The 16233-nt window shown below is 51.9% G+C and overlaps 7 protein-coding genes across 7 annotated transcripts; 5 read left to right on the top strand and 2 right to left on the bottom strand.

The window, feature by feature from the left end:
- Window positions 1-220: 220 nt before the first annotated feature.
- Window positions 221-1345, top strand: Z518_01862 (uncharacterized protein; the record flags this gene model as incomplete). Its single annotated transcript, XM_013418891.1, has 3 exons — window positions 221-402; window positions 477-916; window positions 966-1345. 3 exons carry the CDS (start codon window positions 221-223, stop codon window positions 1343-1345), a joined length of 1002 nt encoding a protein of 333 aa, XP_013274345.1.
- Window positions 1346-2530: 1185 nt separating this feature from the next.
- On the top strand, window positions 2531-3742 carry Z518_01863 (uncharacterized protein; the record flags this gene model as incomplete). The annotated part of the gene is made up of 2 exons (XM_013418892.1): window positions 2531-2787; window positions 2842-3742. The coding sequence occupies 2 exons, from the start codon at window positions 2531-2533 to the stop codon at window positions 3740-3742; spliced, it is 1158 nt and encodes a 385-aa protein (XP_013274346.1).
- Window positions 3743-4940: 1198 nt separating this feature from the next.
- Z518_01864 (uncharacterized protein) lies at window positions 4941-6509 on the top strand (the record flags this gene model as incomplete). The annotated part of the gene is made up of 1 exon (XM_013418893.1): window positions 4941-6509. One exon carries the CDS (start codon window positions 4941-4943, stop codon window positions 6507-6509), a length of 1569 nt encoding a protein of 522 aa, XP_013274347.1.
- Window positions 6510-7033: 524 nt separating this feature from the next.
- Z518_01865 (uncharacterized protein) lies at window positions 7034-8191 on the bottom strand (the record flags this gene model as incomplete). Its single annotated transcript, XM_013418894.1, has 1 exon — window positions 7034-8191. The coding sequence occupies one exon, from the start codon at window positions 8189-8191 to the stop codon at window positions 7034-7036; it is 1158 nt and encodes a 385-aa protein (XP_013274348.1).
- Window positions 8192-9287: 1096 nt separating this feature from the next.
- Window positions 9288-10424, top strand: Z518_01866 (uncharacterized protein; the record flags this gene model as incomplete). The annotated part of the gene is made up of 3 exons (XM_013418895.1): window positions 9288-9554; window positions 9611-9857; window positions 9922-10424. 3 exons carry the CDS (start codon window positions 9288-9290, stop codon window positions 10422-10424), a joined length of 1017 nt encoding a protein of 338 aa, XP_013274349.1.
- A 696-nt stretch (window positions 10425-11120) lies between these two features.
- Window positions 11121-12528, bottom strand: Z518_01867 (ribosomal protein S2; the record flags this gene model as incomplete). Its single annotated transcript, XM_013418896.1, has 2 exons — window positions 11121-12367; window positions 12417-12528. 2 exons carry the CDS (start codon window positions 12526-12528, stop codon window positions 11121-11123), a joined length of 1359 nt encoding a protein of 452 aa, XP_013274350.1.
- Window positions 12529-15167: 2639 nt separating this feature from the next.
- Window positions 15168-15599, top strand: Z518_01868 (uncharacterized protein; the record flags this gene model as incomplete). The annotated part of the gene is made up of 1 exon (XM_013418897.1): window positions 15168-15599. One exon carries the CDS (start codon window positions 15168-15170, stop codon window positions 15597-15599), a length of 432 nt encoding a protein of 143 aa, XP_013274351.1.
- Window positions 15600-16233: the final 634 nt, after the last annotated feature.

The following is a 16233-nucleotide window of genomic DNA, read 5'->3' on the forward strand; positions in this document are numbered from 1 at the left end:
ACTGATAAAGCTCCATAGTAAGAGCGCTCCCTTGGCAGCGTCGCCCTGTGGAAACGTGTTGATGGCTGATCTGACCTGACCTGTCTCTCTTTCCTCAGGCGGCCAGCGACCTGGACAACTATTTGAGCCTCGAATGCCGTCCATCTGCTCGCTGTCTTACGCTGTTCAAAAACTTTAAGGAAAATTGATCACCGTTTACTCACAACATAATCTCTGAAACATGGGAAGCACGGCTCCACCATCGACATTGAGGATCGCCGCTGCGCAATATGAACCTGAATGGCTGGACTTGCAAGCCTCGGTCAAGAAGACATGTTCCATCATCACCGAAGCAGCAAAGAAAGGTGTAAAAGTTCTAGCATTCTCCGAGGCCTTTATCCCCGGGTACCCAGCATGGATTTGGTACGTCTTTCTTTCCTTCTTTCCTCTCAGCAAATATCCATATCATATCTTTATACTTTGGAATGGACCAATAGGCACCGCCCCGTCGACCCTGTCTTGTCGACCAAGTACATCCAAAACTCCTTGACCGTGGATTCGGAGGAAATGCGCACGATTCAAGACTGTGCGGCGAAGAATGGCGTCGTCGTGGTTCTGGGATTTTCCGAGAACGACGATAATTCTGTCTACGTTGCCCAGGCCATCATTGACACCGATGGCAAGCTGCTCATCAAGAGGCGAAAACTCAAGCCAACACACATGGAGAGGACGATCTTTGGTGACGCGTCGGGAAATAGTTTGATCAATGTGGCTTCGACGCGCGTGGGAAAGCGAGTGGGATCGCTGGCGTGTTGGGAGCATTGCCAGCCGTTGTTGAAGTATCATACGGCAACTCAGAGGGAGGATATTCACGGCGCCGGGTGGCCGCCGTTGGCTCCTCATACTGGACCTGAGCTTTGGTCCATGTCGATGGAAGGTACCTGAGTCCTACTGCGTGTTCACGGTATTTGGCTGAGTGGAATTAGGATGTCTGAATCTGTCCCGAACATATGCAATCGAGACCCAGACTTTCGTTCTTCATGCAACCACCGTCATTGGACATAAAGGGATTGAAGCGATGGGAACAGGCCAGGCAACGCTCATGAACACGCCGGGTGGAGGTTACTCGGCTGTCATTGGACCCGATGGTCGGATGCTCTCCGAACCCCTGGATCCGAAGTCCGAAGGGCTGGTCGTTGCGGACGTTGATACTAGCATGGCTCTCATGGCCCGCAGTTTCTTGGATATTTGCGGTCATTATAGCAGGCCGGATTTATTGTGGTTGGGTTGTGATACGAGGGAACGAAAGCATAAGGTCGACACGCCAGGTGCCTCGACGATGGAGGAGAAGGTGGCCGAGGAATGAACCAAGGAACAATCTGGTCAGCACGGTGGGGATATTTTCGGCTTCTTTCATAAATACCCATCTTTCTTCATCTTCACACTTTAGTCCCAAAGACTGGACCTCGAACGGACCAGCGAACCCGCATTTTATCACTATGTTAAACGTTAGGATCCGGAAGAGCAAAAGAATATGAAGTTATGGGCATATTGCAAAGAAGATTGTCCAAAAGGATCCGATTCCAGTCTTTCGGCGCCTGATGACGGTCTCAAACGGTCGGGGTCGGAGTCATCGCACACAACTGACAACCATCTAGCACCAGAAAGAAAGCATTCGGTTTAGCAAAGCAAACATCCAATCCAGAAGCGTCACGGTTGCTGGTGCTAGTGCAGGGCCACAAAGCACCGTGACTCCTGAATCAGTACAACACGTTGACGTTACCGTGGAAACGGAAGCGCTGATGCTACAATTCCCAACACCTCCCTTCCTCCACCTGATCCTGAAGAAGCTGAAGCCATATCTGAAGCCATGAAGGGTATGGAAAGAGATGCTGTAGATTTAATAGATATAGCCAAGCTTGCAGTGGAAAATGTTGCAAAGGCTTCACAAGGGCTTTCAAATTTCACTACGAGAGGTTCCGCCACTAACAAAGCCATCCAAACGACAAGCTCCACGGATTATCAAGGAGTCTTTACAACATCCGCCGCTGGTGTCCAGCAACAATGTCCAAGCTCTACAGCCAAATCCGCAAACAAGAAAAACCGGCAGAAGGTCATCATAGCAAGAGAAGTCTGACTTCGTTGTTGACGGCAAGTCAGAGGAAGAACCTGAAGAACGTCCGCCTTGTGTGCCGTTCCCCTGACATTTTGTCTCGGGCGACGATTCCGCAGCTCCACCTGCTTTAAGCCAGATTTGGTATTTTCTTCTCCAACAAAGGGCCATCCTGCCAAGCTGCCTCGAGATCTTCCAGATCCGAGTCGTCCAATCCACGGAGCTCAGTTCCCGAGTCGGGCCATAATTTTTTTGGGTGGAAGGCCAGTACCTTCGCAGCCCTTCTTGATATGCATGCGCCTTCTCACCACGCCCGCTCTTTCAATCCTGCCCTTTCCGGTTACTGACCATTTGTCACTCTTTACCCTCGCGATTCGTTGTGTCAGCAAGGTGCACCTCTGGTTTTCCACGCGCTGCCGACAAATTTCCCCCCTCAACATGACCCCTGCAGCGATCTCCCCTACTGCCATCCTCGAGGTAGAGGATCATGCTCGCGACGCTGCCTTTAACAAAGCCCTGCATGGCCAGTCATCTGAAGCACGAGGAGGATTGATGGCCATGCGCAACAAGAACAAGGACGCCCAAAAAGCGGCGGTGGACGAGTATTTCAAACACTGGGACAATCAATCTGCCGCGACCGAGACCGAAGAAATTCGAAAGGCGCGGAGAGATGAATATGCTACCCTGACTCGACAGTATGGTGATGTCCTTGATGTTACTCCGCCTTCATACTAATCGGGTGTGACCAGCTACTACAACTTGGCCACGGACCTGTACGAGTATGGCTGGGGCACTTCCTTCCACTTCTGCCGCTTCGCTGCTGGAGAATCATTCTACAAGGCGATTGCCCGTCACGAACATTACCTGGCATTGAAAATGAACATGCAAGAGAACTCCCGAGTTTTGGACGTCGGTTGTGGTGTTGGTGGTCCGGCGCGAGAAATGATCAAATTCTCCGGTGCCAACGTGGTGGGATTGAATAACAATGACTACCAGATTGAACGTTCGTTGCGGTATGCGAAGAAGGAGGGCCTCGCAGACAAGTTCACGGCCGTGAAGGGTGATTTCATGCAGATGTCTTTTCCCGAGAACAGCTTTGATGCTGTTTACGCCATTGAAGCCACGGTCCATGCCCCCAGTTTGCAGGGTGTGTATGAACAAATTTACAAGGTTCTCAAGCCTGGAGGAGTCTTTGGGGTCTATGAATGGCTCATGACAGACCGGTACGATAATGACAACCCACACCATCGCGAGATTCGATTGGGAATTGAACAAGGTGATGGAATTTCCAACATGGTCAAAGTGTCAGAAGGACTGGCCGCTATCCAAGCAGCCGGATTCGAACTGGAGTTTCATGAAGATCTGGCCGAAAGACCGGACGCGATTCCTTGGTACTATCCACTCGCAGGGGACTTCCGCTATTTGGCCAGTATAGGTGATATTTTCACCATTTGCCGAATGACTTGGTGGGGACGGGGATTGATCCACAAGTTCATTGGATTGGGAGAGATGCTGCGATTGATGCCTCGGGGCACACAGAAAACGGCAGACAGTCTGGCCCTGGCAGCCGACTGTTTGGTTGCAGGAGGAAAGGAGAGGTTGTTCACACCAATGTACTTGATCATTGCGCGAAAGCCAGCAAATGCTTGAGAAGAAGTGGTCAGGGTGATTTGATGACAATCGAAGAGTGTCCTGGAGAGGGAGTTGGTGCTTATTAATTCATTCACTGTACATCTGGTGAAGACGTGTTCTTTCGATAGACAGGTGGACAGGCATATCACTGCGGGTGAGGAATGCTGCAAGCACCGCCACAGCATTCGTGGCCAAGATGAAACAAGATATGCATGCGAAACATCCAAAGAGGACGAGAGGCACGGAGAGCCCTGTAACGAAACACATCCCCCAAGGTCAGCGCCGATAGATGCCCGGAGTTCTCTAGCATCGATAGACTTATTTTGAACCCAAGTTAGCCTCTTATATAATAAACCTCGGCTCTTGGCTTTGAAGGTTGTACGTGTGCTCCTCAGAGCATCCGAACGATGGTTCCTTACTCTTGGATGCAATTTGTACAGAACTTCTGAACTGGCCAGGAGGGAGTAGTTTGGAATGTTTTGGAGATGTGGCGTATCAGCTCTGTCCGAGCGCGTAAGGAAAAAAGGGACTGGGTACTAGTGGCAGGGGCTGAAACGCAAGATGTAGGGGGGTAAGTTGGACAGATGTTTGGTATCCATGTCAAGCCGGGGACGATGCGGGATAAAGGATCAGAGTCGTTGGAGGGCGACATGAGAGAGCAGTCTGTTACATCATGTAGAAACCAATAGGGTAATGGAGATGATTATTGCAAGCGAATCCAAGCTTTTCAAGGCTGAAGGCATTGAAAACAATTGCCCCCAGTTTCTGGACGGTTAGCCAACTGCTGCCGCAGAGAAAAAACAAGCAAGGTACAAGCAGCTGTAAGCAGCGACCATGCCTCCCTAAGTGGCCCACAAATCGCCCGCGTTGGATACCCGCTTGGGCGCAATGCATGAGGCCAGGCCCTCAGATGGAAAGTGGCTCCCCCCCGAAGCGCACTGGCTGCGTCCAAGCTCATTTGGCGCAATGAGGCTTGTCTAAATCGCTTGGTGATGCCAGAAGTGGTCATGATGAATTCATCGTGCAGCACATTGCCTGGTTTTGGCCCGTTGTTCTCCTGGAGGCGCAGCAATCCTTCGACCTCAAAATTCGAAACTCCAGTCACTTTTGTATAAACCGCCCGCATAGACCATTCTTCCTGCTATTTCCTTTTCCTCCTTGTGCATATTTAATACCTCTCTTCTACTTTTCCCTTCCTCTCACACGCCGCTCAATCATGGGCAGACTCCCTGGCGCCTTTTGGGGAGCCTCATATTTGCTGGCTACCATTGGGTCCGTCTGTGGAACCCCGGCTCCTGGCACGGTCGGCTTCAACTTCGAACGACGTCGTATGAACGCGCAAGACGTGCCTCACCTCTCTCGACGGCAATCCAACACCATTGCCGCTGGCTTGACAAATGAAATTCTCCTCTACTTCATCAACGTAACCGTGGGTACGCCTGGTCAACCATTCTCTCTTCAGCTCGATACCGGCTCTTCAGACATCTGGTTCCCAGCCGTCAATGCAGATATCTGCGAGCAAGACATTCAAAACTGTCCCTTCGGTACCTATGATTTTAGCCAGTCCTCTACTTACGCCGATCCTGGCCTCCCCGCATTCCAGATCCAATATGTCGATGGCTCTCAAGTACAAGGGGCCTACATTTCTGACGTTCTCAACATTGGCCAGACGAAACTCTCAAACACGACCATGGCTGCTGCCCTGACGGCCAACACTCGAGGCATTGGTATAATGGGCATCGGTTTCGAATCAGGAGAAGCCGCGGCTGTTCTCAATGGGTTCACATATCCCAACGTTATCAACGTGATGAAAAATGAGGGCTTCATAAACACATTGGCATATTCATTGTGGCTGGACGACCTGGAGTCCAACACGGGTTCTATTCTTTTCGGCGGGGTGGACACGGACAAATACCATGGCGACCTGGTATCACTCCCGATTCAACTAGATTCGCAAACCGGGACCATCAGTTCCATGACTGTCGCCTGGACTGGTCTGACCGTCCGCGGTGGTGGCCAAACTTCTGACATGTCTCCCAGCACGCCTCAGCCAGCGATCCTTGATTCGGGCACCACCAATACTTTGCTCCCCGACGACATTGCGAATGGTATTTTCAACGGCGTGGGAGTCTTGACTGATCCATCGTTCGGCAATGTTGTCCCTTGTTCACTGGCCGACGACGACCTCACCTTCTCCTTCCAATTCGGTGGCCAAGATGGCCCCATTGTCAATGTCAGTCTGTCCGAGTTCGTCACTCCTCTCTTGACCACCGACGGATCTCAGCCTGAATTCCGAGATGGAGAGTTGGCCTGTACATTTGCGATTGAAGCTGCAGGAGAGAACCCTATTCTTTTCGGCGACTCTTTCCTTCGCAGCGCGTACGTCGTCTACGACCTAGAGAGCGAGGAAATTGGCCTCGCCCAGACAAACTTCGACTCGAGCAGATCCAACGTCCAAGCTTTCCAAGTCAGTAGCGGAATTCCCAACGCGGTCTCTACCGCCAGTGCAGCCAGTGTTGCTCAGACGTTCACCGGAAACCCTCGTGTCACCGAAGCCACTGCCACCGTGACGGGAGAAATTGGGGGCGGCACCAGCAGATCGGCGACATTCAATCTCACCCCCACCACTGGATCCGGAAGCAGCAGTACCGGAGGAAGCAGTTCCAGCAGCGGTTCTGTCGCCGATGCCGGTCTGCGCACTTCACCTGCCGAGACCACCGGTATCGTGGTCGCTTGCGTGGTGGCCGCCAGCTTTTTGTTTGGTGGTGGCTTGATGTTCTTGTAAAGGGAGAAATAAAGTATCACGTATGTGTGGTTGTTGGCATTCCTGACGGTTTTTGCATGAGATGATTCTTGGACATGATTTGGAGCCCGGGTATTGGTACACCAACGACTTCTCTCGGCCCTCATGGGGATGCAGGAAGACAGTATATTACTGGGACGGCAGCAAATATGATGATGTTGAGTTCCTAATTCAAATCGTGTATGATGCAATACGACGTCCCTGCGGCCCATTGTATGACGTATGTATCGAGCCATTAACCTGAAATTCAGCCTTGTTGTACCGGAGCCACTCTGGGGTCCTGAGGACTCCATCGGTGTGGTGTTGCTTTTTCATTTCGACATCTCGAGTAGAAGTATCGGATAATTCCCCTTTGGGGAAATTGGTTAAGGCGATTGATTGGCCTGAATTGCTTCGCGAAGGCCTCATTCATTCTCTCAAACACACTTACTACACACATATATACATTGAACTTTTTCACACTTCACCATCATTTCCCTTACGGTATCGGCCCGCAAATCTCACCGTCATTCCGTAACTGTCTCGAGAGGCGAGCACGGGAACGGGCCATCCCTGACATTCCCATTCGAATCGCCATTCGCATCCGTCGCCAACCAAGGACGATTCCGCCTCATTTGCTCCGCTCCACCTTCGTCTCGATCGTCCATACCCATATGATTGTCTTTCGTGACCTGTAGCCCAAGCAGACGCTCGGCATTCTTGTGCGCAATACTGAGGAAATCCTCGTCGTTAATCATACCCGAATCACGCAGCTGAGTCATGAACTGCAGCCCTTCCTCGTTGCTGCAGAACGGGTAGTCGACGCTATACAGGACCTTGTCCGCGCAGCACATGTGGATCAGGCACGCCATCGGCGCCAAGCTAAACATGCCGCTCGTCGTAATATAGATGTTCTCGTGCCACACTTGGAGTAGGTGCCGCTTGGGACGCGACCCGGACGGCCACGTCCGCTGGATCAGCTTGTGGATCCGGTCGAGCGCGTATGGGAGCAGTTCGCCCATGTGGCCTAGCAGGACTTTCAAATACGGGTGGGTGTCAAATAGTTTCGATGCGAACAGGCGCAAGATGTGCAGCGCCACTTCCGAGTGCCAGTTGAAGCCGTGGTTGGCAAGGAATGACGACACATGGGGTGCGTAGTTGCCGTGAAACGGCGAAGTTTCCGTGAGGGGATGGGGTACCGGATGCAGGTAGACAGGTACGTCGAGACGTTCGTGTGCCGCGAAAATGGGCCAGAAGAACGGGTCGTCGTAGAACCGTCCGTCTGTGGTGTTGTCGATCAGCGAGCCTACGAAGTCGAGTTCCGACACACAGCGTTCGAGTTCTTTTGCGGCCGCTTCAGGGTATAGTATTGGGAGCATCGCGAAGGCAGCAAATCGGGCTGGTGAAGGGGATGATCTAATCGCTTTGTACAGCTCGTTGTTGGCTACAGAGCATACTTCCGGCGGGATTGGGATCGTGTTGGGTCGATGCGAGATCACTTGGATGGCGACTCTACCAGCGTCCATTGATGCTAGGCGTTTCGGTCCGACGTCGAGTAACGCAGTCATGAGGTGGGAACGGGATTCCGGCAGAGTGGTTTCCACGCCTTGTTCCGCATAGTATTTGGTGATGGCGCGGGCGATAAAATGCTCTTCGAGCGTGATTAAGGGGATTTTGGAAGCCATAGCCGACGAAGCGGGATGTGCTTTGGATGCACAAACCGAGGCAGAGAAATTAATTGGTAAGGCGCGTGAACTTGCGCACGGCTTTCGAGTAGGAAGATGCCAAATCAGTCCGTGGGAGCGAGGAGGACAGGTCCCTTTATAGCGCCCGGATGATGGTCGGGTGTGGATGCAGGCGACCCCGAGAAAGTTATCCAACCAAAATCTTCGAAGCGACATAAATCATCGTACCTTATTCCGACGTAAGCTGTTCCCCCATCCCGAGCGATGGGTTTGAACAGGGTGAGCAAAAAGTTGGGGTCGTCGCCATGGAACGGATGTCTGCCGGATCCAATGATCGGCGACCATTCATGTGACGCCACGAAAAAAGACGAGTCCAGAGGATGGTTGCTCTTGCCGTGGGAAAACTGCGGAGACGACAAGATGTGTGGTCTGACCGTGCCCATGTTCTAGGTTTGCCTTATAACGAGGATGATTGGAGGGAAAACATGACTGTTTCTGGGCCCGTATTGACGATGATGTCGTATTTGTGGCTATTGCGACACTCCACGAGCGGCATGTGCGCATGAGACCGACTTCCTGGGGGAGAGATGGCCCGATATGAAGATGAAACGGTCATTGCCGGTGTCCATGTCAATTACGGGAGTAAATGATCGATTGATGAACGTCGCTGAAGTTGAGATAGAGCAGATAGAAGATCGCGCGCTGCGAGCATCATCCCTGTGTTCCGTGGTTCTTGGCGCGATCCTCGGACCGCCAGTTCCTGCGCCTTGGGCTTGAGGTTCGCCGTTGACAAGGCACTGGGCACTACCACCGTCTACCGCTGGCCTCAGCCTGAAATGCCCCCATGATTGTCCACAATTCAGTCTCTTCACCGCCCGCACCGTCTCTTACCGTCATTCCCTCTCTCATTACACTATCCCAAACCAGGGACCATTGCGCCATCTCCCCCGAATCACCACCGATCTACCATCCCGGGTGCACCAGTCCCGAATAAAAATTCCTAGGCACGAGACATCATCAACAAACTTCCAACACACCTTGATTGTCCACCAATCTCCCCGACCAAATCGTTATTGGAGGAGTTTATACCAGCCGAATGGCCTCATCCGGAGGTCTCACGCGGAGGCGTGGAGCAGGAGGAGTATCTTCGCCAAACGGAGACGAAGAGTCCTCGAGTCGTGTCACTTCTCCCGCCCCGAAGCCCTTCAACGATCGTTCTCCCGAAACCGCCTATGAGAATAGCGAAAATGGTCACAAGATCGCCTATGACCCGCGAGATATCAGTGAAAGTGAGGAGCGGAGTAAACAGCCCAAATTGACCCTGATGGAGGAGGTGTTGCTCCTGGGATTGAAAGACAAACAGGTACTCCCATATGGGACCAGGGTGGCGAAAAGACGGTACTGACGGGCCTGTTCCAGGGCTATCTCTCGTTCTGGAACGATAACATATCATATGCTCTCCGTGGCTGTATCGTGATTGAACTGGCATTCCGAGGACGAGTCAGCATGCAAAAAGATTCCTCTAGAAGACGGTTTCCACTCGCCGACAGAATCATTGAAGTCATAGACGACACCCTCACTGGGGAGGTTCTATTGGATGAAGCACTGAAGATGATGAAGACCAGCGAGAAAATGAGTGTAAGCTCGTGGATCGATCTGATGAGCGGTAAACAGCACAGATACCACCGATTGTCATTTTCACGGGGGGACACTAACGGCATCTCCTCTAGGAGAAACTTGGAATCTCATGAAAATCGGGTACCAATTGAAACAAGTCCGCGAACGCCTCGCCAAAGGCTTGGTAGACAAAGGTATCCTGCGGACCGAGAAACGCAACTTCCTCCTGTTCGACATGGCCACACATCCCGTGGTCGACTCCGCCGCCAAAGACGAAATTCGAAAACGCGTCCGAAACGTCTGCTCCAACCGTACCGTCGTCCTCCCTCCCTCCCAGTTCCTCCCTGCCGAACTCGAATTTAGAATGCTCCGGACAATTAGCATGGTTTGCGCCGCTTATGCAGCGAATGTTCTTGAAAATGCACTGGTGACCATGGGCCATGAGGCGCGAGAGAGAGCGTTCGCCCAAGTGGACGAGTTACTGGCTGAATATAGTCAGTGGCCGTTTGCACGAAGAACTGGTGGCGGGCAAGGCATTGGAGCCAATATTGGCCAGGTAATTGCCGATGAAGTGGAGAAGAATAAGGATAAGGAATTACAACTTGAGGTGAGTTAAAAATAACCCCTTTTGCTTTGCTCACTCACGGCAACTTCTCTGGACTGACACAATGGTATTTGATAGGTCGTGGCAGCATGTTTGAGTGTTTTCACCAGGCTGGATTCATTACTATAAAAGGAGTAATTGACCTGAGATCAGAGCCGCCAGATTCGAAAACGACACGAGCAAAAAAAAAAAAAAAATTATCTCCTTTCCTTCAAAGGGATCTTTGGCGGGAACTTTCTCCTGGGCGTTCAATTTTACTTTGGGAATGGGCTGGAGGAGATGGGTTATTTTGATTCTCACGGATGAGACACTTTTTTTGGACCCTGCGTTTCCAGGGCCTACTTTCCAAACGAACGAAATATTTCTATCCTGCCATTATTTCTTCCCGTTCTTTCTCTTAGTGTACCGATGATACATGAAGGCTCTGCACTATAAACCCAAGTTCGCACCAAGGTAAGTTACTGGTGCATAACAGCAAGAAGATTTGATACAGCGGTGACAAGAGATGTTGATTTTTATTCGGGAGGGCATCGCATGCATACATGTCTGCCCACGAGCTTGCTTTCTCCCTTTTCTTCCTTTTCCCGTCCGGTATGGATGATATATTGGTGGAATGCGGGGAATTGGTGCACGTTCAACCCGCCCGTATCTTTTGGCAATATGCACACTGTACTGTCACCTGTCGGATGACGAGCTCTCATCTCAATTTCACTCTTTCGAATTGTCCGCCTCTTGAACGTCCATTTGGGAGAGTTGGCTGGCAAACTCCAATTCTTCATACACCGGGTCCGTCCTGTACGTTGCATTGCCTCGTGCAGCGGCTTGCATACGCTGCGTCTGGCCTTCTTTGGCCGCCTGGCCCAGCACACCACCTATGAGAGCGACGGACCGGAACGAGTCGTCGTTCGCCGGGATCGGATACGTCACCCAGGTAGGATTCGCGTCCGTGTCAATGACCCCGATCGTCGGCACATTGAACAATCCGCACTCGTGTAAGCAGACTTTATTCTCCAGAGGATTCAGGCAAACCACCAGGTCCGGCCGCATCACTCGGTGGTGGCCTTGCGAAAGGACACCGCGGTACTCGGGCAATTCACGGTCGTGAATGTCCACGACTTTCACCGCACATGAACCGAGAATTTGCTGCCCGTTCGTCAGAGACCCGGGCACCCAACGGTGGAAAATGTGGTAGCCCCCGCCGAGTTTGGCCGAGTTCACCGTCACTTCTTCCATGTTGTCGCGGGTGCCCACAAACAAGATGATGCCTCCTCGTTTGGCCACTTCTTGAACCACTTTTGCCGCACGTTTCAAGTAGGCGTAGGTCACATCAAGGGAGATGATGTGAATGCCGTCTCGTACGCCAAAGATATAGCCGCTATTGGCCGGATTCCATAGCGAGGTGGCATGACCGAGATGTGTTTGGTGGGCCAGCAGCATGGGGAGCGTGAGATCATCCGCGTTCGGTGGATGCCGCAGGATGTTTGTCGGATCATACGTCTGGGAGAGGTGTGTGCCTTTTCGGGATTCTTTCTGAGTAAAGCGCCGGAAGCGGTTTAATTCTTTCAAGTGAGCGAAAGGAAGGGGATCCCGGCGTGATGGCGAGTCAAGGGTCGACTCAGTCTTGGACTCTGAAGACTTTGAATCCGATGAGCGAGACATTTGGGGAGGTTCGCCAATGGACATGATTCGGGCCGCGACGTGGGCATTTATATCTGCTTGTAGGGATCGAATCGATTGCTCTTGTGACTCTAGTTGTTCCGCGATGCTTCTGCTTGCCGATGAAGGGGGGGGATTGGCGGTGTCGAGAATACTGAATGGATCATCCAGATGGCGGGGGACCTGAGAAGTTGGCTTGGGATCTCGTTCTGACGGACGAAGCATAGGATTGTCGACGGAGATATCTGTGGCATAGGCTCGAATGACGCTCCGAGATGACTGCGCCAGTACGGTTCGCCCTGGGAATGTGTCAGCGGTGATCGCAGTCGGGATGTAATCTGTCCATACCATGCCGGGCGCAAAATTGTCGGATTATCATGCTCGCTGCAACTTCTTTGGTACGGTGAACTTTTTCATGAGAATATCTCGAAAGCTTGTTCGGGCGAGTCAGGCTGGGCATGGATTGAGCAAACGTGACAAACACTTGGAGTGCGCCAGTCCCAATAGAGTTAGAGTGGCGACCCTCTAACCGTCTCCGATCTGTTCGGCAAACTGGGGGGGGGGACTTCAACGTAAACATTCCATCTTGTGTTGATTACTGTCTACCTGGTCAAACGACCGCCATAAGATGTGACCACATAATTTGATGACAGGATGGTCACCTCCTTCGCCGCGCCACAGGTAAGGTGGTACGAAAATGGATGCTCACAGCCTGCAACAAGCCATCAGAGATTCAGAGTGAATCAGCTTCAAACACCAAAGCCCCTTTGGCCCAAAGACTCGGAAAAAGACCTTTCCGCTGCAGGATGCCGCACATACGAAACAAATATGGGCAAATAATGGAGGATGCCACCGCTCCTTACGGTCACTTGCATTTGATCGTCCCATGGGGAGAGTGACGATGATAAATATTCAACTACCACCATGTTTGGCGTATGTTTGACCTCTCGGATACAAAGTTTGCCAAGATCCGGTTGGCGGTGGCCAAGTCAACATAAAAGAGTGAAAAATTCGGCGGCTGACTCGATCTTTTTACTCGCCTTCAGGTTTTCTGATCGTCGACGACCCTCGCTTGGAATTCGGTAGCGGAAAGCTTTCCAGACGCACATGGTTGGTGGCTCCGGACCAAGCTTGAGCCACACCCACTAACTAACGACCTCATCATAGGATCGACCACGCCGCAACTTCAATCCAAAGAAAACCAGACGGTATGGCCGGCAGACATTCGACCCGGACCAACTCGTCAAATACAGTCCCAAATGGCAGTACTCTCGACTTTACAACTTTCCCTTTCCCGGCGCTCATTGGCAACCCCGAATGCGATCCGTGGTGATTTCGGTCGACGGCGGAGCTCGTGGCAATAGTCGAATCGATCCTAAATCTCGCGCGGCTTACGGCGTGTACTTTGGTCCCGGGTGTCCCCGCAATATTCACGGGTTGCTCGACCAAGGCGTTCCACAGACCAATTCTCGAGCGGAACTTGAGGGAGTTCACAAGGCTCTTGAGGTCGTCCAGGGCATGAAGCGCGCAGGAGAGTTGGATGGATGGCGGGAGATCATCATCAAACTGGATTCAGACTACGTCGCAAGAAGTTTGGGGGAATGGGTTTGGAGCTGGGAGAAGAACGGATACATGACCAGAAAGGGAACCCGCGTGGAGCATGGAGAGCTGATTCGCGAGATGCATGAAACAATCACCAAAATGGAGCAAGACATGGCCGTGCGGTTCTGGAGAGTTGGACGCGAGTGGAATCATGAAGCAGACGCATTGGTGAACCAGGCACTTGACGACGTTGCGGACAGTGGTTATGAGGAGTAGGTTATGAATTGTTGTATTAGTATTTAGTATATTTTTGGGGGGAGGGGAAGAGGAAAGAGTCCGAGGTGATCTGAAGGATGAGGAATGTGTGAGAGTGAGTGTGCTGTGTACTAGTAGGTTTTATCAAACGGGTGGCATCGTCGATTCCGCCGTGCTTGAATGGGTAATAGGTTCCTAAGAATAGCTGGCAGCGAGCTTGCGAGCGACCAGCTTTGGGAATCATACCACTCCGAATGTTTAAATGGCGATGGGCTCCTGACACCGGATACAAAACGGTACGCTCGAAATCCTGCGCCGACATGCTATGATATGCCTGTCGCCGCTATCACGCGTTAGTCTACGCGACCAAACCATGGCCGAGGTGTCTTGCTAGATGAAGGCGGGAATCAATCAAGCAAAAAAAATTGTTAGATGAGACAGGATAAGGATGAAGCCACCGTTAACACCCAAGTGAACTGCGCTGCAGGCTCAAAGCCACGGTCCCCCTTTTTTGGCGCGCTTGGCCAAATTTCCCGAGTTCGATTGGCGGATCTTGGCACCTGCAAGTGCGGTCTTGTTTTGTTGCTCTGCCTTCCTCCCTTCCTGCCACATCCACATCCCCACCCCATTCTTCCTATCTGCTCTTGGAACCCTTGCTCGATTCAAACTTCCCCCCCTGCCATCTGGCCAGCTCCCAATCCAACTGTTAATTGGTCCAGCCTTAACCCCCTAGCCAGCCTCTCCCTAGTCCGATTCAAATGCGCCATGTGTCTCGTGAGCGCATCGGCAGCGCAATCTCTCCTGTACCTGGACCGGTTCCTGACCATGGCCCATACTTCGCATCTAAATGATATCGGGCCATGACCACTTCTGATCAATCTTGCGGTCGCCTTTTTCATTTGCTTTGCGCGCCGCCGTCAGGGAACCGGTGGGTAGCAAAGCTAACTACAGACAGGGGGTTCCGCCCAACCGTCAGTCTGGAATGGGCTGGATAAACCCACGGTCCTCCGATGCGAGTACATATCCCATATCGATCCTCTTCCCCAGCGCACGCCCATCGTGGTGTCTTGTTTTTGACCCCAGCCCATCACTTCTCAACGGCCACCGTTTGACCTCTTTTTACCCCGACCTGTTTGTCGCATATACCCAATTGCCCGCTCCATATCAACTGGGCGTCCTCTCTTTAGCCACTCTTCTTCAAAGCCGGCCTTTCTTTACGCAAAACCACTCTTTTCTCCAGATCTCCCTCGCTTCATCTCAATCAAACCAATTCCAAACCAATCTAGATTTAATCCAACCAAAATGCGCTCCTTCGTCTTCCTCGCGGCTCTCCCGCTCCTCGTCTCGGCCTGGTCAGAACATACTCTCTTGGGCCGAGCCACCTCGGGAAACTCAACGTCTTGCGACACAGATGACAAAGTCTGCGGCGCGTTCTGTATCCCTGGCGACTATACGTGCTGCCCAGATCTTGAGGGAGGCTGCCCCTCGACATCTGTCTGCCAGAAGGGCGATAATGGTGTCTATGGCTGCTGTCCCAACGGCAAGATCTGCAATGGCGACGGCGGCTCCGAATTCTTGGACGACGACGATAGCGATAGCGGCACCTCCACCAGCACCTCTGACGGCTCATCTCCATCTAGCACGGCAGCATCTTCCAACGGCGCTCGACATGTTGTTTTCAGCCAAGGATTGGCCCTTGCAGCTCTCGGAGCTGGTGCAGTCGCCTTCCTGTGATTTCTTCCGAATCTTCCTATTTTCCACCAACAACCGAGACAGCGCATATGGGAAACATGTGCAAAAATTAGGGAAATGTCTGAGCACAGGGCGTCTGTGGGATTCCGCAGAGGGTCCTGTTTTGATGGTTTTTGGAAATATCCCATGTCAAATTAGTCTGCACCCGTTCAACCGCTATATACCTTCCTGTTTTGATCCGAGCAACTTCCATGTCCGTGAGACTCCACAATATGAATATCATTTGAAAAACGCATGCCTTCCATGGATCCTTGAGGCCGGCCTCGATGAAGTTATGCGTGAGGAAGGAAGCTCAACGAAAGAAGCTTTCAATCTCGGTTGTGCTTGGGTTCATATCCTCCGTCATCTCCAATCCTGAGTTTTCTGCATTCTCCCTTCCCTCCTAGAATGACTACCTGGAAACATTCTTCTCCTTAGGTACGAGTTTTAATCCGTGCCTTGTATAGGGTATGGGTGATGAAGCTGTTTTCACATCTCAACTTCCTGCGAAAGGACTTGGTAGGGATTCATCCATAGTATTATCAGCGTGAACATTTAGCAGATGTTTGCGTCAGATTGTCAGACCCCGAGAGACCTTTTTCACCCTCGCATTCATCGAACCGAGTGCATCTCTGCC

Source organism: Rhinocladiella mackenziei, assembly GCF_000835555.1.
Source record: "Rhinocladiella mackenziei CBS 650.93 unplaced genomic scaffold supercont1.2, whole genome shotgun sequence".
Lineage (NCBI taxonomy): Eukaryota > Fungi > Ascomycota > Eurotiomycetes > Chaetothyriales > Herpotrichiellaceae > Rhinocladiella > Rhinocladiella mackenziei.